Source organism: Arachis hypogaea, chromosome 3, assembly GCF_003086295.3.
Source record: "Arachis hypogaea cultivar Tifrunner chromosome 3, arahy.Tifrunner.gnm2.J5K5, whole genome shotgun sequence".
In the NCBI taxonomy this organism is placed as follows: Eukaryota; Viridiplantae; Streptophyta; class Magnoliopsida; order Fabales; family Fabaceae; genus Arachis; species Arachis hypogaea.
The window spans coordinates 76,601,185-76,624,950 of NC_092038.1; the positions used below are offsets into that span (position 1 = coordinate 76,601,185).

Genomic DNA, 23,766 nt, shown 5'->3' on the forward strand with positions numbered 1-23,766 from the left:
CTTATGCATTGATGTTCTTGTATATAAAAAGAAAAAAATGAGAGAAACAAAAGAAAAAGAAAAGAAAAGAAAAATAATATGGAAAAGAAAAAAATAGAAAAAGAAAGAAAAAGAAGAAAAAGAAAGAAATAAAAAGGGGACAAAATGCCCCAAAGCAAAGTGTAGCTCAATAAAATCAATGCATGAGTGTTGTGAAATGAAAAGGGATACATGAGTATGTGAAAAAGTGAAAAATGGGTAGTTAGGTTAGAACTTAATTGTATAGGATGTCATAGGTTAGGTGGGAAGTTTAAGTTTATCAAAGATTCAAATTTCAAGCTCACTTAACCATATATGCATCATACCTTGACCCTAGCCCCATTACAACCTATGAAAAGACCTCATGATATATGTATGCATGCATGAAATATATGTTGATTGTTAGAAGAAGAACAAATCTTGGAAAGCATGATTAGGGGGGAATTGAGAGAATCAACCCTAAACACTTGAGCGAATAGAGTGCAAATACATCCGGTGAGGGTTTGATGCTCAATTACATGCTTCCACCTATGATCATCTCTTCTCATGCAAGTTTGTAAAAATATTTAATAACTCAATTTTGGATTAGACTTGCTAGTCCTTATCCCTAGTGCATATTTGCTTCTTGGGAATTGATTTATTTTGACCAAGCAATTGCATTCATTTAGATAGTTGCATATAGGTAGATTGCATTTAGTTAGTTTCCATTGAATAAATGCCATACCCTTACTTCATTCTTGGTTTTAGCATGAGGACATGCTTGGTTTAAGTGTGGGAGGTTGATAAACCCCATTTGTAGGGTTTATCTTGTATTGATTTTAGGGGATTTTATCACCTTTCACCCACATTTATTCAATGAAATAGCATGGTTTTATAACTTCTCCCTTAATTGTGCTTAAGAGTGAAAACATGCTTTTTAGGACTTAAAATAGCTAAACCTAATTCTCCTTGATTCCATTAGATGCCTTGATATGTTTGTTGAGTGATTTAAGGTTTAGGAGGCAAAGATTGGATCAAGGGAATGAAGAAAGAAGCATGAAAAGTTGGAGAACTCATGAAGAAATGAAAGAATCAGAAAGCTGTCAAGCCGACCTCTTCACACTTAAACGACTATAACTTGAGCTACAGAGGTCCAAATGATGCGGTTTCAGTTGGGTTAGAAAGCTAACATCCGGGGCTTCGAAACGATATAAGATTTGCCATAGTTGCTACACGTATGGTGGCACGCACGCGCATAGTACGCGCACGCGTCGTTGCTGCCACCTGGTTCACTTAAAGCAAAACGTGGCCAGCGATTTTAGAAGCCTTGTGGGCCCAATTCAACTCATTTTTGATGCTATTTAAGCCAAGGATTGAAGGAGGAATGAACATACTTTCATACTCTCATACTTTAGGAGTTAGTTACCTTTAGTTCATTTCCACACATTAGGATTAGTTTAGAAGTAGTTTCTAGAGAGAGAAGCTCTCTCTTCTCTCTAGAATTAGGATTAAGATTAGGTTTAGTTCTTAGATCTAGGTTTTAATCTTTGCTTTCTTCCACTTCTATCTCTCAATTCTTTGTTGCTACATTCATCTTCTTCTATTCTTTTGTTGTAATTTCCTTTATGTTGTTCTTGTGTTTTTGTTGTAGATCTACTTATGTTTCTTCTACTTTCTTCCAATTCAATTCAAGGTAATTCATAATAGATGTGTTTCTTTTGATTGTTGTTATTAATTCTTTTCAATAATTGTTGTTAGATTCTACTCTTGTTATCAATTTACTATGCTTTTCTTTTGTACCCTCCAAGTGTTTGATGAAATGCTTGGTTGGATTTTAGAGTAGAATTTTATACTCTTGGCTTGGAAAGGTAACTTAGGAACTCTTGAGTTACTAATGTCCAAGTAATTGATGATTGGGAGCCATTTACTCTAGTTCTCACTAATTGAATTAGTGGAGAGTTAGGACTTATGGACTAGGATTGATATAGCTCATTTGACTTTCCTTTACTACTAGTTAGAGGATGATTTAATGAGATTAATCCTTGCCAATTCTCATATTATGGTTAGTGATTAGGATAGAGATCCTTGACCACCAACCCTTGCCAAGACCTTTTTAGGCCTTAGTTTACTTTCTTGCCATTTATCTTTCATGCTTCATATGAAAACCCCAAAATAACTCACAACCAATAACAAGACACTCTATTGTAATTCCTAGGGAGAACGACCCGAGGTTCAATACTTCGGTTTATAGATTTTAGGGGTTTGTACTTGTGACAAACAAATTTTTGTATGAGAGGGTTATTGTTGGTTTAGAGACTATACTTCGACGAGATTTCATTTGGAAAATTCTAAACCGTCAAAAATCTAATCATCAACAAGCTGCAAGAATCTCACTAGAGATGGTAGACAATTCAAGAAAACAAGCTTATGGACTTGTAGAGGATGTTCTGGTAAAAGTTGAAGACCATTACATCTCTGCTAATTTTATAGTCCTAGAGACTGGGAAGTGCATGGATGAATCCATTATCCTTGGCAGACGCTTTCTAGCCACAGCAAAGGCTGTGATTGATGTTGACAGAGGAGAATTGATCATTCAAGTGAATGAAGAATCCTTTGTGTTTAAGGCTCAAGGATATCCCTCTGTAACCATGGAGAGGAAGCATGAAGAGCTTCTCTCAAAATAGAGTCAAACAGAGCCCCCACAGTCAAACTCTAAGTTTGATGTTGGGAGGCCTCAACCAACTTCTAAGTTTGGTGTTGAACCCCCACATTCAAACTTTAATTTTGGTGTTGGGAGGTTCCAACATTGCTCTGAGTATCTGTGAGGCTCCATGAGAGCCCACTGTCAAGTTACTGACATTAAAGAAGCGCTTGTTGGGAGGCAACCCAATGTTATATTTATCTATATTTTCTTTGTTATTTTATGTTTTTTTTAGGTTGATGATCATGGGAAGTCATAAAATCAATTGAAAAAGCAAAAACAGAATAAAAAACAGAAAGAAAAACAGCACACCCTGGAGGAAAACCTGCTGGCATTTAAACGCCAGTAAGGGCAGCAAATGGGCATTTAACGCCCAGTCTGGCACCATTCTGGGCGTTTAACACCAGAAAGGGGCACCAGACTGGCATTAAACGCCAGGAAAGGGCAAGAAGCTGGCGTTAAACGTCAGAAATGGGCACCAGCCCGGCGTTTAACGCCAGAATTGGCATAAAGAGCATTTTTGCTCGCCACTTGGTGCAGGGATGAATTTTCCTTGACACCTTAGGATCTGTGGACCCCACAGGATCCCCACCTACCCCACCACTCTCTCTCCTCTTCACCCATTCACCAATCACCTCAACACCTCTTTCCCAAAAACCCATCACCTATCAAATCCCACCATTCTCTTCACCACTCACATCCATCCTTCATAAAACCCCACCTACCTCACCATTCAAATTCAAACCACTTTCCCTCCCAAACCCACCCATAATGGCCGAACCACAAAGCCACCTCCATCTCCTCTATTTCTTCTTCTTCTACTCTCTTCTTTCTTCTTTTGCTCAAGGACGAGCAAACCTTCTAAGTTTGGTGTGGTAAAAGCATTGCTTTTTGTTTTTCCATAACCATTTATGGCATCTAAGGCTGGAAAAACCTCTAGAAAGAGGAAAGGGGAGGCAAAAGCTTCCACCTCCGAGTCATGGGAGATGGAGAGATTCATCTCAAGGGTGCATCAAGACCACTTCTATGAAGTTGTGGCCATGAAGAAGGTGATCGCCGAGGTCCCTTTCAAACTCAAAAAGAGTGAATATCCGGAGATCCGACATGAGATCCGAAGAAGAGGTTGGGAAGTTCTTACCAACCCCATTCAACAAATCGGAATCTTAATGGTTCAAGAGTTCTATGCCAATGCATGGATCACCAAGAACCATGATCAAAGTGTGAACCCGGACCCAAAGAATTGGCTTACAATGGTTCGGGAGAAATGCTTAGATTTTAGTCCGGAAAATGTAAGGTTGGCATTCAACTTGCCCATGATGCAAGGAGATGAACACCCTTACACCAGAAAGGTCAACTTTGATCAAAGGTTGGACCAAGTCCTCATAGACATTTGTGAAGCGGGCGCTCAATGGAAGAGAGATTCAAGAGGAAAGCCGGTTTAACTGAGAAGGCATGACCTCAAGCCCGTGGCTAGGGGATGGTTGGAGTTTATCCAACGCTCAATCATTCCCACTAGCAACCGGTCTGAAGTTACTATAGACCGGGCTATCATGATTCATAGCATCATGATTGGAGAAGAAATAGAAGTTCATGAGGTTATATCCCAAGAACTTTATAAGGTGGCGGACAAGTCCTCTACCTTGGCAAGGTTAGCCTTCCCTCATCTCATTTATCACCTCTGTTATTCAGTTGGAATTGACATAGAGGGAGACATCCTCATTGATGAGGACAAGCCCATCACTAAGAAAAGGATGGAGCAAACAAGAGATCCCACTCATCATGAAATCCCTGAGATACCTCAAGGGATGCACTTTCCTCCACAAAACTATTGGGAGCAAATCAACACCTCCTTAGGAGAATTGAGTTCCAACATGGGACAACTAAGGGTGGAGCACCAAGAATATTCCATTCTCCTCCATGAAATTAGAGAAGATCAAAGAATCATGAGAGAGGAGCAACAAAGGCAAGGAAGAGACATTGAGGAGCTCAAGCACTCCATAAGATCTTCAAGAGGAAGAACAAGCCGCCATCACTAAGGTGGACCCGTTCTTTAATCTCCTTGTTCTTTATTTTCCTGTCTTTCGAGTTTTTATGCTTATGTTCATCATCTATGTTTGTGTCTTATGATCATTAGTGTCTTAGTGTCTATGCCTTAAAGTTATGAATGTCCTATGAATCCATCACCTTTCTTAAATGAAAAATATTCTTAATTGGAAAAGAGAAGAATTGCATGAATTTTGAATTTTATAACAGATTAATTATTTTGATGTGGTGGCAATACTTTAACCTCTGAATGTATGCTTGAACAGTGCATATGTCTTTTGAATTTGTTGTTCATGAATGTTGGCTCTTGAAAGAATGATGAAAAAGGAGACATGTTACTGAGGATCTGAAAAATCATAAAAATGATTCTTGAAGCAAGAAAAAGCATTGAATTAAAAAAAAAACGAAAAAAGGGGAAAGGAAAAAGAAAAAAATAAAGTTGTGATCCAAGGCAAAAAGAGTGTGCTTAAGAACCCTGGACACCTCTAATTGGGGACTCTAGCAAAGCTGAGTCACAATCTGAAAAGGTTCACACAGTTATGTGTCTGTAGCATGTATGTATCCGGTGGTAATACTGGAAGACAAAGTACTTTGGGCCACAGCCAAGACTCATAAAGTAGCTATGTTCAAGAATCATCATACTTAACTAGGAGAATCAATAACACTATCTGGATTCTGAGTTCCTATAAAAGCCCATCATTCTGAATTTCAAAGGATAAAGTGAGATGCCAAAACTGTTAAGAGGCAAAAAGCTAAAAGCTCCGCTCATCTAATTAATACTAATCTTCATAGATGTTTTTGGAATTCATTGCATATTCTCTTCTTTTTATCTTATTTGATCTTCAGTTGCTTGAGGACAAGCAACAATTTAAGTTTGGTGTTATGATGAGCGAATAATTTATACGCTTTTTGGCATTGTTTTTATTATATTTTTATTAGTTTTTAGTTAAAATTCACTTTTCTGGACTTTACTATGAGTTTGCATGTTTTTCTGTGATTTCAGGTATTTTCTAGCTGAAATTGAGGAACCTGAGCAAAAATCTGATTCAGAGGCTGAAAAGGACTGCAGATGCTGTTGGATTCTGACCTCTCTGCACTCGAAGTGTATTTTATGGAGCTACAAAAACCCAATTGGCGCGCTCTCAACTGCGTTGGAAAGTAGACATCCTGGGCTTTTCAGCAATGTATAATAGTCCATACTTTGTCCGAGATTTGATGGCTCAAATGTGATTTTATTTGTAGCGTTTTACACGCTGTGATTTGGCATGTAACGCCGAATCAATTTTTCAGAAGATCACTTCAAAGACTCATTTGAATGTGTCACATGCTGCAACAAAAACGTGTCACACATAAAAAAAGAAGAGCTCTAGAAACCATACAAAGAGTGGCGTTTAACGTCACACATGGGCGTTCCACACGCCAAATAGGAGAGCACTCCCAGGAAAGAAAAAGTATGGCATTTTGCACGTCAAGGAAGGGCGTTTCACACGCCACTTGACCCAAGTCTCCACAGGCCAATTTTTGCAAGGCTCAAAGCCCAAACTTGGGACCACCAAGGCATGAAGAGAAGATACAAAACTAAGGATTTAATGTGGCAGATTAGATTTTATTTTATTTTATCTTGGATTAAGTTTGAATTTAATGATTAGGTTTTGTTTTGATGTTTAGTATATAAAGTCCTTTAAGGTACTTAGAAAAGGAGATCCACCATCGGGAGATCAGCCCTTTAGCCGTTTTTTTTTCATATTTTTTGTTTTTGTTTTTTCAAGCATGAGCCATTAATCTCTTATGTTAAGGTTAGAAGCTCTGTTAATCTTTTAATAGATTATTAATTTAAGTATTTTATTTTATATAAGATTTATACTTTGATTTAATTCATGACTGAGTTTTTGTTCTTCAATTCTAAAGATTTAGAATTGTTGAAAAATATTTTAATTCCATCTTGAATTTTAAATATTATTTTAAAAAAATTAATATTTGAATTAGCTGAAAACTCTTTCACACTACTTTTTTATTACACTAGGAATTGGTTCAAAGAGTAGCGACACTTTGCGAGTTTTAATTGTTGGGACTAACTTGAATACGTGACATATAATTCAAGCTAAAAACTATTTTTGAATCTTACTTGAAATTGAATCAGAATTGTGCTTTACCTCTTTTTCTTAAGTCATGACTAAGGAATTAGCTGTTAATTTAATTAAAGAGAAATTAAATTGCTCAGGAATCAGAATTTGATTATTTATGATTTGTCGTGATTTATCTTTGCATACCACATCTAAATAGACACAAAAATATTTTCCTAAGTAGTGAATATCTCTGACACCTTAACTATCTTTATCATCTTATTTTCTTAACCAATTTTTGTTTGTCTTTGTTTAATTTTTTGTTTTTATGCTATTTACTTTGAAAATTTTTATTTTTAATTTTCTGACTAGAGTAGTCAATTGACTATTGTTTGCTTAATTTTTTAATTTTTGTGGGATCGATCTTCACTCACCTAAAGTATTACTTGATACGATTCAGTACACTTATCACTATTTTGTGATTTATAAAATTCATATTAAAACCAGATCAAACTCAGCTAATAATAATTATAAAAAATAAAAAATGAATAGTAACGACTAAATTATGAAATATATAATAATGCACTCTTGAATTTTCAAGAAGTGAGGTTTGAGATAATGAACAATTCCAATAGCATAATTGGCATATAACAGCTATAGATTTCTTAATCCAATACTCTGTATTTATTATGTATTGACATCTGGCAGACTCACTAGCTTGAAAAACTTTTAATTTATTATATTCAGATTTTGCATTGGAGCTTTGAACTATAAGGATGGATTTAGTAAGTGATAGTTTTAATCTATATAAAACGATAAAAAAAATATATGGAATCAAAGAGGTTATCAATCAAAAACTAAATATAATTACATTAATTTATATTAATAATTAATTAATTTTAAATTTTTTAAAATTAATTAAGTAAACCTAATTAAAATCTATAAAAATCATTCTTTTCTCTTTCACATTAACCTATTCACCTCTAATAATCACACACACAGACTCCTCTCTCTCACCGTCAGACCCTCTCCGCCTTCCTACCACGACCCACTCCTTTTCTATCACTGACATCTGGAACCGCCGTTGCAGTTGGAGTTGAACTTGAGTTCGATCCCTATTGTCGGTGGTGCATCGCACGGCGGCAGGTTCGTTGCGGCAGTTATCGCAAATCTGAGGGCGCACGTGCTTGAGTGGCAGTAGGTGATTCTATCTGAGCCTATTGAAGCTATGACTTGATGACCGAGATCGTCTTGAACATCGACGGCAACGATATAGGCTCCATTTTCGGCGAAAAGTCTCACCGTTTATTCTCCGATTCCACTGGCTGCTCCCGTGATTAGAGCCACCTTACCCTCCAACCTATTGCAAGGTCAAAAAGTCAACGAAAGAGAGAGAACAAAATTAAGAAAGATTTGTGGGGTTTATTATTAATTACATTTGCTTCTGCATTTGGACTGTGAGTTTTCTGGTTTGATGGAAGAGCTTTTCGTTTCCCCAAACCTGGAAACAAAGCTATTAGCTCTTGTGATATATGTTGCTCTGATCTCTGCGTTTTTAGTGTCGTTTTGATGATTAAAAAGATTGCAAACTATACATTTGATCTTAGTCAAAAGGAGTTCTTGAACAATTACAGAAATATAAAAAAAACATTCATTTAATATGAAAAAAACATCCTAATATTTAACAAAAGAAATATCCAGTTATATTTTAGCAAAAATAATTAAATATCTATAAAATTTAAAAAAAATTATGAAATTCTTAAAGAAATAGAGATATTCACATTTGTAATACAGAAAAATTCGAAAAATATATAAAAGAACATTCATTTAGTATGAAAAAGAAACATTCTGATACTTAACAAAAAAAACATCCATATATATTAACTCATAGAGATTTTAAATTCACCTAAAAGTATTTAGTTGATTTTTGACTAATACCCTTTTAGTTCCCTAGTATTATTAAAACCAAGGTTGCGAGAAGCGAACCGGTCACTAAACCGGTCAAGTGACTGGTTCAATGGTTTAAAGGTTCAACCGGGGTTCAACCGGGATTCAACCGGTATAATAAATATAAAATAAAATTATTAAAAATTTTTAATATATAATTTTAAATATTTAAATTCAATAATTTTTAAACTAATAAAATTTAAAATTTTATAATTTTACATAATAAATTGTCCATAATTTATAATTAAAAGTTCATAAATAACTTCAAACATCAATCTTTATAACTAATAAAAATCAAAATGCACTTAAATCACAAAGAAATAATGTTCAACGGTTCAACCACAAACAATTATTCCAATTTCATAAAAATTATAAAAATAAAAAATATGAATAGAATAAAAAAAATTAACAATAAAAATTATAATGTTCTACAATAACAATATCAGATTTGTTGAATACAATTGCTTGTGATGTTCTCCTTCTCATTCTCCTACAAATTTTCAAACCACATCAATTGGGAAAATCAGTTCAAAAACAAAGAATAACAACAAATAAACTAAATATTCATAATCATAAATGATATAAAGCAAGAGTTATTATTATTATCATCCACTTGCATTGAGAATTTCACCAACATTGAAACTAGAAACTTTGACAAACCCAGTACAGAGAAACTTGCTTGGAATTTTCAATGCAAAACAATTTGAAACACTCTTTCCAGCATACTTCAAAGTTCAAAGAAGTGTATAAATTTGAACAAAAAATGTACAAGAAAGAAACGTAATTTGTGCTCCTGAAAGATGTGAAATAATGAAAAACAATTTTACCATACCACCACCAATAATTCAGATTCAACGAAAATCAGCAACCAAAATTAATAACTCAGAATCATAAAAACCAGCATAAACAACTCAGAATTAACATAAACAACTCATAATCAGAAAAAATTCTAGCATTAACAATGTTCATCAACAACGCAGAATCAGAAATATCAACGGCCAACAACTCAAAAATCAGAAGAAATAAAATTAACAAAATAACCAAAAATAAATTGAGGCAGTAGTGCTTACCGGCGGCGAGGGAGGAAAGACGGTGACGGCGCGGTGAATACTCCACAGCCGAGCAGAGAGACACGTCCCAGTGAGAAAGAGAGAGACAGAGAGAGCTCGGAGCCTCGAATAGAGAGAGAACTCGAAGAGAGAGATGGACACCAACAAATCGAGCACAGACGACGATGGAGAAGCCCTTCGCGGCGGCGTCGCCAACAGTTCCGAACATGCACCTGACGTCGAGGAGAAGAGGATCGAGAAGCGAGCAGACCTTCCACGAGCGAAGACGGCACCCAAGTCTGTCTTTGCCGGCGGCGACAACACCGTCTATCGGAAGAGAAGAGCTCGGCGATGGGATAGGGTTGGGTTCCTATGCCGTTAGGGTTTGGGTTTGCCGAGAGAGAGAGAGAGAGAAAGGGGCAGGGGTGGGTGAGGGCCTGAGGTTCTGAACGTTTGAATTTTTCTCTTTTTTAACATATATATATATCACTGAACCGGGAAAAACCGAGTGATTTGAGCGGTTCACCGGTTAACCGCCGGTTTGACCGGTTTTTAAGCCGATTTTTTGCAGAACGGTTCTTCACAGCAACCGAACCAGACAAATGACCGGTTCCCAGTTAATCCGGTCGAACCGACCGGTCCGGTTCGGTTTTCAGAACAATAATTAAAACAATAAATAGTAGATATAGTATTTGACCAGTAGTTTTAATGATATATAACTTGTCTTCATGGGATTGTATAAAACAACATTTTATAATGTTGTCTTTGTTTATTTCTGGTCCTTCTTCTCTTAATAAAAATATTGACATATATTTACAATCTTTAATCTGAGTTAAAGGAGTTATGGGAGAATAATTTTGAGACTTTTGATATTTTTAGTGGGAAGTTATTTTGTGCACAGGTTGCCTTACTTTATATTATAACTCTATATTGGCGTACAATTGAAAAATTAGCGCATTTTATTTATAATTATGACACATGTTCTTTTTTAATTTTAATTTAGGTCTCTGCGTACATGGATCATTGTTTTGTTATTGTTTTAGCATTCATAGATTATGTTATCCCATTACCTTAATTGATGGCTCTTTTTTATATTGGCAATTTTATATTCAGGAATTGTGAGGTTCTAATTTTTTTGTTCTTTATTCTTTATCTTTTTTACTTTTTTATTGGGGAAGCTTATTCTCGAAATTCATTATAATTTTCTTCTCATGTTCTTAATGAATTTCTTCTGTTGTAAAATAAAATTTTACCATAAAAATGGAAGGTCTTAATCTAAAATCATGAATTGTTTTATTTTGTGTGCCTTGATATAAACGAGAAAAGTAGGTCTTCATTGACAAACTATTCTGTATAAGCATAGTTTTACCAATTAGGTAAAAATTCTTGAATAAGTTTACCTATTATATTCATTTTTTAAAATTTTTTTATTTAAATTAAAAAATATAATATTTATCAATTTAAATAAACATGTAAGTATTTATTAAAATATATTTTTAGTCATATCTCAAAAGCAGTGAAAAAATAAAAAACAAACATATCTCGAGTGCACTGATTTTGTTCTATGATACGGAATCTAAGAGTCATATTTCGGATGCACTCGTAATATGAACATAAGCGCATTTCGGATACACTGCATCTGAGATATGCTTATATTATGATATAGACTATTGTATTTGAGATGAGCTTATATTCATATCTCGGGTGCACCCGAGATATGACTCTCAGATTCCGCATCATATAATGGGGTTGTACACTCGAGATATGTTTGCTTTTTAGTTTCTCATATTATATCTAAAATGTGACTAATTACGCATTTTGGTAAATTTTTCTTCGTTTATTTAAATCGATAAATACTATAATTTTTTTTGGTGACTTCTATATTTATTTAATTTAAATAAAAAAATTCTTTTTTTTCAACTCACAATATATACCTACAGCTAATTATTATCCGATGTTTGTATGTATTTTGGTGACTTGTAAACTTTCAGTTGGAGAGAGAGAGAGTATACACGGTACAGATACATACACTAGTGTACAATAAAAATCAAACGAAAAGTTTAGGTTTAGATTTTTTTTGACATTTAGGTTTAGATTTAAAATTTAAATATTAATATTTATTATTGTAAATAATTGATGTTTTATATTCTGTTAAAAAAATAAGGTAACAATTAAGTCACGATAAATTTTGACTTTAAATTAATTAGTCTTTAAAAAAAATATCAATTTGATCCTTAATAATAATAAACGATAAATCATAAATACGTGATATTTTTTTATTAATTTATCTCGTAAAATTTAATAGTAATATTTTATATGTACTATTATTTAATGTAATATATATATTTATAAAAAATCATCATACAAATAATAATTTTTAGAGTAAAACTTTATCTATTTTAATAAAATTTATAATAAATAAAAAATAATTAATAAAAATGATATAAAAATTTAAAAAATAATAAATATTTTACTGTGTAAAACTATATCATTTTTTTATTCATATAACAACAGAACATATTCTATTATAAATAATAAAATATATAGACATTTTGTTTTATTTTATACTTAAAAAAAATTAATTAGTATAAATAAAATTAAAATTCTCAAAAAACCTAATTATAACTTTACTCTTTAAAAAAAATGAGGTGGGGGTGGCGAGATGTTGCAGCGAGGGTAAAAAAGAGAAATGAATTGTGGTCTGTCTACCACTACGGTAGTCGGTAGACCCGTTTCAACTGATTTTGGCGCTTCACCAAACGACAGATCCACACTCACTTTCTTTCACAATCATCAATTCATTCTCATCCTCATCCACCGCATTGCACCGAGAGTTAGTCACTGCTTGCGGCGGATATGGCTCGACACTACTCTTGGCCTTCTGATCGCGCGGTACACACATTATATACCAATTCCGCATTCCGATTCACTTCGCCTTGCTGCATTACGCGCTTTCACGCTGCTTTTTTTCTTATTGTTTTCGTTTTCAAATTCGATCTCGTGTTGTTTTTGTTTTCGAGCTTGTTTCTTAATACTACTTGGCTTGCGTACGGATCAGTAACTGTATATTTTGCTTGCTCTGATCTCTAATGCCAGGATCTGCGTCGGTGAGATTTGTGATGCCATGAAATGCTAAATATAGAAGATTGATTAATAACCAGATAATATGGTTCCATGAATTGTGTTAAAACTACGCTGAATTGTGTTAAAATTGCTAATATTAGGATAGTATTACTGTTTAGTATGCCTATAATTTCGTAAGGTTATGCTGGTACACTCTTTGACACCTTGCCAAGATCGTTTACTGTTGAGTTTTCTGAGCATTTTAAGAATCAATAAGGAATTGTAAATCGCAGTGGAGGTGGAATAATTGGGAAAAATATATATAGAATGAGAATGTAGACCGAAAAGTGAAAAGTGCCTTTTTGATTAAACATCCAGTCGGATTCAATACTCTTTCAAATGTCGTGATTAATTCTTGTTGTAACCTGCAGGTAGCTGAAGTGAGACGGATAGTTTCTAACATGGCAGGGGTTACGAAAGAGGAAGTTCGAATTGTGGCATCTCCCTATCGAATTTGTCCTTTAGGGGCTCATATTGATCACCAGGTACTTCAGTATATGTCTTTCTATTATGACAGTACAATTTTAACTCAATGATTGATCTTGAACAAGTTTTATCGGAAACGGGACTAAGCAATACGTACTGGAGCTGTTTACTCGTTCAATTTCCTGGCAGCCTCCTCATGTAATTTCACCTGAAATTCGAATGAGTTCTATTGCACTTTGCTACTTGCAGGGTGGGACTGTTTCGGCCATGACATTAGATATGGGAATACTTCTAGGGTTTGTCCCTTCAAGAAGTAGTGAGGTAATTTGACAACGTTCAATTTACAATCTTGAAAAACATGAGACGACATCTGCAAATTTGTTCATTTTGCAGCTAAGCATGTTATTAGTATCTACCTTTGCTAAGCTATATGCGTAGTTTTCAATAGTAACATGTGTACTGATTATTCATAATACCTTCCACTGTTTAAGAAATGGTCCTTGGGATTTTATCTTGTAGGTGTTACTTATTTCAGGAGATTTTGAAGGGCAAGTTCGGTTCAGGTCTGTCGGTGATCATAAAGTCTTGTTTTCTCCTATGTATTTTGTTGAAGTTTTCACCTCATCACTTGTAAATTTATCCTGTCAGCTGCATTCATTTGGATGTGTGCCACTTCTGTGGAAACAATTAGTGTTACAAGACATGTGAAGAAATAGTTAATGAAGATGAAATATCATCATTAAGTCTTACCAATGGAAAAATGAAGTAAAGCTTTACTGACTATCATTATTTATATGGCTGGATGTTGGGTTCCCTTTTTCTTTTTTATTTTATTGGGAGTGTGTGTGCGTGCATGTGTGTGTGTGTGTCGGGTGGAGGAGGAAGATTGCACCAGACATAATCATTACGTCCAAATTTTTACAACTTGGGCCTATTATCAATTGTGATACTAACTAGCTCGTTGGCATTTCAACTGTCAGTTATGATCTTGTGTTATTCTGATTTTCATTGCATCATGTTGTTGTCTTCAACTTGCTGAATTCCATTGTATAATAGGTATATCTTCCACTCTATATTTCCTTATGTTGAGCTTTAAAGTCATTGGTATTTGATAGTGTTGATGAGATTCAACAGCCAATACAAACCACCACTGAAAATGGGAACTCAAGAAAAGATTCTTCTGAGCAACAAGAACAATGTAAATGGGGGCGTTATGCTAGAGGAGCTGTATATGCTCTACAGAGTAGAGGAAACAAACTTTCTAAGGTCAGGGATACTGCCATGAAATATAATTGTGGTCTTTTTAATGTAGATCACCGTATGCAAGTTATTTCCATCATTTTGAAATATAAACCCACACATCCTTGTCTGTACATTTACAGGGTATCTTTGGATTAATATCTGATGGTGATGGCCTGAACAGTGTGGGTCTAAGCTCTTCTGCTGCTGTAAGATAGTGATTTCCCTGTTTACTTTCTCTTTCTCTGGTCCTTACAGTTATGAAAAGTCTGAATCAAAGGGCATTGCAATGATAATTGAAATGAATTTCATGAAAAGAGGATCAAACATAATGCTTACTAGCAAGATTCGGCTCAGAGTATGGGTTGGGGATGTTTGGATGGGAGGTCATCAGGGTAACTGCTATTTCTTTTCCTCCCTCATATGGGGAATTCAACTTTCATTGTTTAACAGGCCGGAATAGCTTATCTCATGGCTTTTGAACATGCAAATAATTTAGCAATATCTCCCACAGAGAATATTGAATATGATAGGTAAGTTTGCCCAAATCCATTTAATCAGTCAAAGTGAATTTATAATTAGAGCATCAGCATATGTATGAGTGGGTGTTTGTAGGTCAATACTATTTTCACTCTTCTGCTTCTTATTTATGTTATACCTCTTTATGCTAGCTAGTTACTCGTACTATGCATAGCAGTGACAAATGCTTTTGAAATGTTACGATCTAAGTTTGAATATTAAGTTACCGACTTATGTTCCTAATTATCTAGTGATATTTGATGATAAACCGTAAGTGATTTCTCACTTCAGGTTGATTGAGAATGAATATTTGGGTCTGAAGAATGGTATAATGGACCAGTCAGCCATACTACTTTCAAGCCATGGTTGTTTGTTATGCATGAATTGCAAGGTAATATCTGGATTAAGGTGTCTCCGTTGCTACTTCTAAATGTGTTGTTATATGTTAAAAGCGTTATCAGATCTCCCTGTTTTGATTTTGGACGTCTGATGAATAAATGATATAGAATACTATCAGAAAACAAATGCATTTATATGTCTGTACAACTTTCCCCGCAATTGTTTTTGGCATTACTCTGTTTCAAGTGTGTTTGGTATATGCAGACCAAAGATTACAGGCTTATACAACGACCGAAGGTCCAAGAATACAAGAAGATTGGGCAACCAAAGGGAACGAAAATATTGGTGGCACTCTCTGGGTTGAAGGGAGCTTTGACTAGCAACCCTGGATATAATGGGCGAGTTGCAGAGTGTCAAAAGGCAGCACGAGTTCTTTTGGAGTAAGTTTTCTTTTCCTCTTTGGAATCCATTACTTTTCCTTTTTTCCATTATATTCAATGGAAAAAGTTAACCACTAATAGGGCAAACAAATAACAAGTAAGGCTAATTACAGTTTTTTTTTTTCACAATTACCAAAACTACATGTGCTGCTGCTGCCCCCTGGCATTTCCCTTTTAATTTTTTTCTCTGGAGAATTTGGCAGGATAATCAATGGCCCTGAAGGTTTATGTTTGATATTTTGTGTTCATTCTGCAGAGCATCTGGAGATTTCACAGCGGAGCCCATCCTATCTAATGGCTAGTAACTTGACTTCTCACATTTTAACTTGGATCTTTTTAGCATTTATCTTTAATGATTTATCAAATCGTCAACTGATCTAAGTTTATCTCTGTTTTTACAACTGAGCAGTTAAACCAGAAGTTTATGAGACTCACAAGGTATAAAGCATTAATGTGCTAAAACCCAAAGTGTACATGATTTTACCTATCTTGTTCTATTTGTGTGATGTGCAAATGTCCACATTTATAATGAACACTCTGCAGCCATATGTGTTTAATAAACATGAAATGTATTGCTAAATAAATGCGTTGGTTGTTGAAATATAATTTTGAGCAAGGGCACTAGCACTCGGCAGTCTCAATCTTACCACTTTGAATATTCAAAGAACTGATAAAATTATGCATGTTATATGGACATAGGCAAAGAATGATTCCCCGTGCCAGCACCTTTCTAGTTGATTAAGTTAATCTACCACATATTCTTGTTCTAGGTTGTTTACTAGTGTTATTGTGTCCTTCATATGTATTTGTTCCTGTTCTATTTAAGCATGACCACATATCCTGTTTTGTGCAGTGCAAATTAGATAGCAATCTAGCCAAAAGAGCTGAGCATTATTTCTCTGAGAATACGCGGGTTGCAAAGGGTATAATCTCTTTAATTGATTTGATAAGTCTCAAACTCAGGCTTTATTTGTGTACTGATCGCTTCAGCTTTTGTGCTTGAATGACATTTACTTAATATTAAACTCAGGAGTTGAGGCCTGGGCAAAGGGTAATCTAAAAGAATTTGGAGATCTCGTTTCAGCTTCTGGTCGAAGTTCAATTCAAAATTATGAATGCGGTATAGCCTGAACCCCGTTATTTGAATTTCTGAACTTCCATCTTGCTGCAATCTCGAAGATATTACCATTGCTCATTGGATAATTATATTGATTTGAAATTATGTGTTCCAAGGTGCGGAACCACTGATTCAATTGTATGAGATCCTTTTGAGGGCTCCTGGTGTATTAGGAGCGCGCTTCAGCGGTGCTGGGTTTAGAGGATGCTGCATTGCATTTGTGGAGGCTGACCTTGCAGATGAAGCTGCATCATTTGTTGAGAGGGAATATCCCAAGGCCCAGCCTTTGTTGGCTAGGGAAATGGAATTACAAGGACAGACATCAATTTTTATATGTGAATCTGGTGATTGTGCACGTGTACTTTGAATTTGAGATAGCACACATGCTCTGAACTATCTTTATTTTTTTTTTTTTGGTCGTAATTTCAATTTGCCCATGACGATGTAAAGCAGGTCTATTTTACTTCCGAGAAACACGGTTTTGCTAGTAATAATGCATCAATTTGGAATAAAATTTTGATTATATTCACCAGTCGAGTAAATTTTCATAATGTTTCCTGAGATTCGGGTCGTTACTCATTATGGTCTCTGAGATTTTAATTGCACAATTGTAATCCTCCAGATACAGTTCCAGGCACCATAGTAGTCCCTGAACAGCTTTCCAGTGATGAGTCATCATCAAGACGCTGACATGACCTCATTTTGTCATGCTGGATGGTGCCAACGGCTAGTTAAGCTGGCACAGTTTCAATTTATACTCAATGTGATCCCTTCCTTTATATTTAATCCTAAATTCCCAAATGTTCAATAAGTTAATTTTTTCCTCTTCTTCATCGTTGTTTTCTCATTTTTGTTGTTGTTGTTCCTGGAGCTAGAAGTCAATATCCATGATAGGTGGTGGAAACACTAGAGCTGGAAACTCTATTAGTTAACCGTGCAGTGGCCATCGGACGAGAACGCAAAGCAGGAGCAGAAGATCTGAGGTGCCGGAATGGTGCGGTTGCGGCTGCCGGCCAGTTCTCAAGTGGCCTGGGACAAATTCAAATCCAAATAAACTATTTTTTAGTTGTCCCAATTATAATGCGAGTTATCAGTATTACTTGTATTGTTATGATTGCTCCTACCTACCTGACTGTTATTTCAATCAAATAACCTATGTGCACTAGTATAGCATACATACTATCAAGTTATAACTTCAACATTTCAGTCAAATAACTTGCAAACTAAATGAAACCTTTGTGCACTAATATAGCATACATACTAACAAAGGATAAAATCAACATTTCAGTCAAATAAGTTGTATTAATTCATTCACAACATAATTGTCATAACAACAATAACAGTTAACTGATAATAGGATTAATATTTGTCGAAGATGCATGGTACCTTTTGCATATTGGATATAAAGCACCTGCTATTTTCTTTGTAGTGTCCCATGTCTAGATGCAGTAATTCAAAACCCATTACTTGACAATCATCATAAACACAAATAGATTTTTCTGTTCTATTTACATTAACTATTCAATAAAAAAGGATAAAAAGAATAATACATGTACACAAACAGATTTTTCTATCCTATTTACATAATTATTTGTAGGATATAGTCACTTTATTTAATACAAGACAAATACAATATTGACTCTTGGACACGAAATTTTTAATTAAACAATAAGATATGTATGTTTCAAGTTCCATAACATCATATCTTCTACAAAATTAATAAAGAGTATACTTTTGTGATAATATATTGTTGTATATTTCCAATCTTCTAATAAAATTAAAGTAGCTTAAGTAAAATAGATCTTCTAAATATTCTCATCATTATACATAAGAACTAAATTAGAGAATATTTATAGTATTGTCTACATTATAAGTCATTGCAGTACTCACTCATATAACAGACATCAACAGATAAGAGTTTTATCAAATAGAACACTCATGACCATGAAACAGAGCATGACTTTCAAACAGGGCATGACCATAATCAAACAGAGTATCTCATGAAATCCCAACCTAATCAAACCCTAGAACCATAGTAACAGAAAAAAAAACCATAATTCCAACCACACTCACAACACAAGCATATACAAAAATCATACATTGCAAAAACAGAATAAAAAAAATTTATCTTTACAAATGGTTGAACCTCTTGTTTCTAACGCAGGAGGAGACGAACGACGAAGTGAAACCTAATTTTGATGTCTTCTGAGTGCAAGAATTTTAACCTCACCAATGGAATCCTAAAGTAGTGGCATTGATGAAGAGAGGAGGAAGAAGAAAAATAAAAGAAGAAGACAGAGAATAGAAGTGGAGAAGACAAGTGAAGGGAGGGTGTGTTTTATCAAGTCCATTTTATATTTTCATTTTGGGTCAAACGATGACGTTTTTAACAAATTGGGACGCCAACCCAAAACGCCAACGTTTTGGTTCTCTCCAACGTGACAACTTCGTGACACATCAGATCGTCGGTGATGACTCATCACCAAAAAGCTGTCCAGGAACTACTACGGTGTCCGGAGCTATATCTGGAGGATTACAATGGTGCAATTAGGATCTCTGAGACTACATTGAGTAACGAACCGAATTTCAGAGACTATTATGGAGATTTACTCTTCACGAGCCCTATCCTATTCCTAGCAGGAATGAAATTAGAACCCAAACTAAATAAGATTGACACGTATAATTACGGTGGCAAAATGATTGTGAATTCATCATCTCCACTATAAGAAAAATCATTTTTAGCGGCCATTTATGTTACTTTTAGCGGCAATAAAAATAGCCGCTAATACATTTACCAGCAATTAGACATTAGCCGTCTTATGCTTTGTCACTAAAAAGTTTTAGCGGCAATAATAACATTTGCCAGTAAAAACCTTTTTAATGGCTGCAAAAAGTATATAATTTTTAGTGGCAATTTTTTTAGCAATTTATATGGCCACCGAAAATAATTATAAAATTATAATGTTCATTTTTAACGGCCATTACTATTGCCGCCAAAATTCATTTTACTAGCAATTTATATGGCCACTAAAAATGATTCTAAAATTATAATGTTATTTACTTTTAGTTGTCATTACTATTGCTGCTAAAATCTTAAAACTTTTTTTAGTTATATTATACTCATTTTCTTAGAAGCAACGAACTATCTTTTTTTTTTCCTAGAATCTCAATTATTTTTGTCAACAATTATTCTTATTATTATGCATAATATAAATATACTGAAATTAATTACTACAAAATGAGATATTTTATTAAATTCAAAATATTAATACACAAATTTTTCTTGAAAGGTGATAAATTATATTACAAATCTAGACAATAAAAAATGCTACAAGCCTATAACTATATTACATCAAGTTAGACTATAAACAAATCCCAATGACAGATCCTAAGAAGCATTGCCAAAGGTAACTTAAAAATAAGTGTACCTAGACCTGTAAAACAAGGGAGAAAAATGAAAAAGAAACTAGATCAGTGGAATTTAAAAACATTAACGTAAAGAGAGGCAGATAATTGACACATAAGTTTCTCACATTAATTAAATGTGACATGCCTAAGCATCATAAGTGAATTTGGCTACTTAATGTAGGCTTATGCAACAATGGTACATGATGCAAAATTTAAAAACATTAACGTAAAGAGAGGCAGATAATTGACACATAAGTTTCTCACATTAATTAAATGTGACATGCCTAAGCATCATAAGTGAATTTGGCTACTTAATGTAGGCTTATGCAACAATGGTACATGATGCAACTGTAATACAATAGAATGATTTCATGTGGACATTGATTGCTGGAATGTTTATAATTGCTACATTGAAAACTTATCTTCAGAGCAAATGAAAAGTATTAACTAAAGCACACTTTTCATCGCTTTGTGCATAGCATGCTTGTGTGAAACAATGTTGAGGTAAATAGCAACAAGAATATGAGTTTGTGAAGTCAAACCAATATGATATTCTGATGTGTCCAAAGCTAAAATGTTAAAGAAGGTTTGAAGTCTTGAATAAAAACTCTGATCTGTAATTTGGTCCCAAAATTCACGTAACTCATTCTTGGTTATGGAGGCTGATGTTTATGGTATTATGCCTCTGAATCAAAAGCCCTTGAAAGATTTCGAAACTCAAATTTAAAGCAACTTCCCTGCATTAGAAATGACATCAAAATGTTTTCCATGCGGCGTTTAACTCAATCTTATTTGACCGCAATATTATGGAATCCTTTTCCATTATACGAACTCGCAAACTGAATCAGGTCCTTTTTTCAGAATGCATATCTTTAAGGAACAATACAGTTATTGCTTGTACAATTTCACATGCATAGATTCTTACTTTTAACAATGTACTTGGTGAGGATGGGCCATGAGATATTGGTCCTGACTTTCTTCCATCAAGCTCATAGAGTTCACCTGCATATGAAACAATTATACAAAAATCAATAAACTAAAATGCAGGAAAATGCATCAATCAACGCTTGACAAAGTAACATAAATTAATTGTAATAATAATAGAATAAGCTATAAACTTTATACGTGTGCATCTCTGCAGTTTTGCTATTAATTGTAGTAATTTAAAATTTTTGCTGACTAATGTATTTTATACATATATTTACATAACTTCATTAGAACAACTAATTTAACTAAAAGCAATCTGAACTACCCAAACAAATTAAGAATTAAGATTTCAAACCAAATCTAGCAGTAGATAAAAACGTACGACCAGCTAAGATAAACTCATATATACCTAAATCTTATTTTTTACAAGTTTTATTAAGATTTAATTATCTTCAAACAAAGATATATCACCATATGAACCATCATGTCAACATCATGGGGAAGGGAAAAAAATCTACAGGCAGAAGCAGGATAAGCTACTTCTACTTGACATAAGAATAAGATGGCATCACATGACATCAGGATAAACTACTGAAGCAAAGAAAGAAATGGCTTAGTTGTTTCTTTAGCACCATAGTAGTTTGTTGTTAAGCATTTTTCAGCCATATCATAAGTTTGATTAAGCTCTTTCCACTTAATTATTGATCCTATAAGATTAGCTGAATTGAACTTGCATCCAAGTATAGGGAATTAATGATATTAATGTTAGTTGTGCTTATTTGTGTGCAGAATAAAGCAATTCATAAATTTAGGCATGCAGAGATTGGAAGAACATGAATGATACAACGAGAACACAGTTTTTTCTTCTTACCAATGGCATCATAAACGACATCAAATTTTTCTGGCAAGTCTTCAAAGTTCTCCTTTGTGTAGTCACTAGCCAAATCAGCTCCCAAACGTTTCAACAAGAACGGCGGATTAAGCAAGCAAAAACGGAGAAGAAAGAGCAAACAAAAAATTAGGATCTGAAACACTTAAAAAACACTTCGATTTCAGCTTGATCTGCTAGATTCATTAGGATCAAGCAAGCAAATAGTGCAAAAGTAATAACACAGAGAATCACAAGCTTCTGAACATTCAAACCAAAATCGAAAAAATAAACGGAGAAGACCTACCGGCGACGACGATCTTGTACGTCTACGTGGAAGAACGGCAGCGGTGCAAGCGGCGGAGGTTTGGTGTTGTGACAAGAGCAGCAACGATGGCTGGAAGGCCTTGGTGACGTAGATCTGAGACGAAAAACGATAAGAGCGATGCGTATCTAAGGTGGATGGGATGGAAACGAGGTCCAAGGAATAGGATGATGGGCGGCAGTTGTCGGCGATGGCAATGGCTATCGCGGTGGTGATCGGCGATGGAGAGAAGTTACGCAAGTTAACCTAGGCCAGTGGGGATATTTTTCTTTCCTTTTCAGCTTTTCTTTCTCATTCCAATTTCCAATTGAATTAGGGATGAGATTAAAGAAAGTGGTAATAAAAGTTTACCGGCAATAATAGGAATGGCGACTATAATAATTTAGAAAAATTAAAACTAAAAGTAAAAAAAGATAATAATTTTCTGGCAATAGTAATAATAGCCACTATAATATATAATAATAATAGCAAATGTATAATTGCCCGAAAAACATAACTTAAATTAAAGAATTAGTAGCCATTATTATGTTATTGCCACTAAAAATTTATCGGTAAAACATATTTTTCTTGGATTTGGATCCTCTAAAGTTTAAATTTTATTTTAGAGAGTAAAGTGTGATCTTCTACACTTGAATAATTTCTCTTTCATATTTATTATTGGTCTCACCTATAAAATCAATGGTAAGAGATCATATTTTACTCTCTAAAGTGAAATTCAAACTTTAGAGGATCCAAATCCATTTTTCTTGTAGTGCTCTGTAATGATAGCGTAGCCGAGTCCTTAGCTATTCATGCTAAACACTAACAAGCACATGACACAAAATCATAAAATAAATAAAAGCAAACAAAATTGATGTATCTTTAGGCAGAAATCTATAAAGCAAAAGCAAAGATGGCAATATCAAAAGATATCTAACAATTTATCTTTTAGACAAAGGAATAATCATGGAATTATAGAACTGCTTGTAGCGGCTTACCATAAACAATTATAGCTGTGGACATGTGATCATGTCATAATTATTTGTGTCTTTGAAAGTGAATTCACTCAAGAATTAACATGAATTATTCATGATCAATCAATCATTCTCAGTTTCTTATGACATAAAGTCAATTAACATCTTTATATCTTAATCTGCGGGAAATTTCCACATTTTGTTCCATACCTAATCAAGTCTATTTCAATGCAACCATTGCAAACAGGAAATAGTATAGAGGATTTGCTTCTGAATTCTGAG

The 23,766-nt window shown here is 34.3% G+C and overlaps 2 protein-coding genes and 1 long non-coding RNA gene across 5 annotated transcripts; 1 reads left to right on the forward strand and 2 right to left on the reverse strand.

Moving 5' to 3' along the window:
• Positions 1-7,633: 7,633 nt before the first annotated feature.
• Positions 7,634-11,617, reverse strand: LOC140183508 (uncharacterized). Its single transcript, XM_072231957.1, has 5 exons — positions 11,614-11,617; positions 9,822-10,245; positions 9,211-9,241; positions 8,241-8,305; positions 7,634-8,164 (listed from the first exon to the last, which is right to left on the reverse strand). Exons 1-5 carry the CDS (start codon positions 11,615-11,617, stop codon positions 8,110-8,112), a joined length of 579 nt encoding a protein of 192 aa, XP_072088058.1. The 3' UTR covers positions 7,634-8,109.
• Positions 11,618-12,417: 800 nt separating this feature from the next.
• On the forward strand, positions 12,418-17,532 carry LOC112790703 (galacturonokinase). 2 transcript variants are annotated; one of them, XM_025833230.3, is made up of 14 exons: positions 12,418-12,692; positions 13,295-13,408; positions 13,599-13,670; positions 13,869-13,912; positions 14,465-14,615; positions 14,732-14,797; positions 15,042-15,121; positions 15,399-15,498; positions 15,711-15,886; positions 16,143-16,183; positions 16,296-16,324; positions 16,740-16,809; positions 16,917-17,006; positions 17,120-17,532. In XM_025833230.3, exons 1-14 carry the CDS (start codon positions 12,657-12,659, stop codon positions 17,368-17,370), a joined length of 1,320 nt encoding a protein of 439 aa, XP_025689015.1. In that variant the 5' UTR covers positions 12,418-12,656; the 3' UTR covers positions 17,371-17,532. The 2 variants fall into 2 exon arrangements, with proteins under 2 accessions (XP_025689015.1, XP_025689016.1); XM_025833231.3 differs by having other exon boundaries at positions 12,664-12,907.
• Positions 17,533-20,231: 2,699 nt separating this feature from the next.
• On the reverse strand, positions 20,232-23,030 carry LOC112790702 (uncharacterized). 2 transcript variants are annotated; one of them, XR_011880025.1, is made up of 4 exons: positions 22,210-22,845; positions 21,337-21,413; positions 20,954-21,148; positions 20,232-20,437 (listed from the first exon to the last, which is right to left on the reverse strand). It is a non-coding gene; the product is annotated as an uncharacterized lncRNA (long non-coding RNA). The 2 variants fall into 2 exon arrangements; XR_011880024.1 differs by lacking the exon at positions 20,954-21,148 and having other exon boundaries at positions 22,210-23,030.
• Between the last annotated feature and the right edge of the window lie 736 nt (positions 23,031-23,766).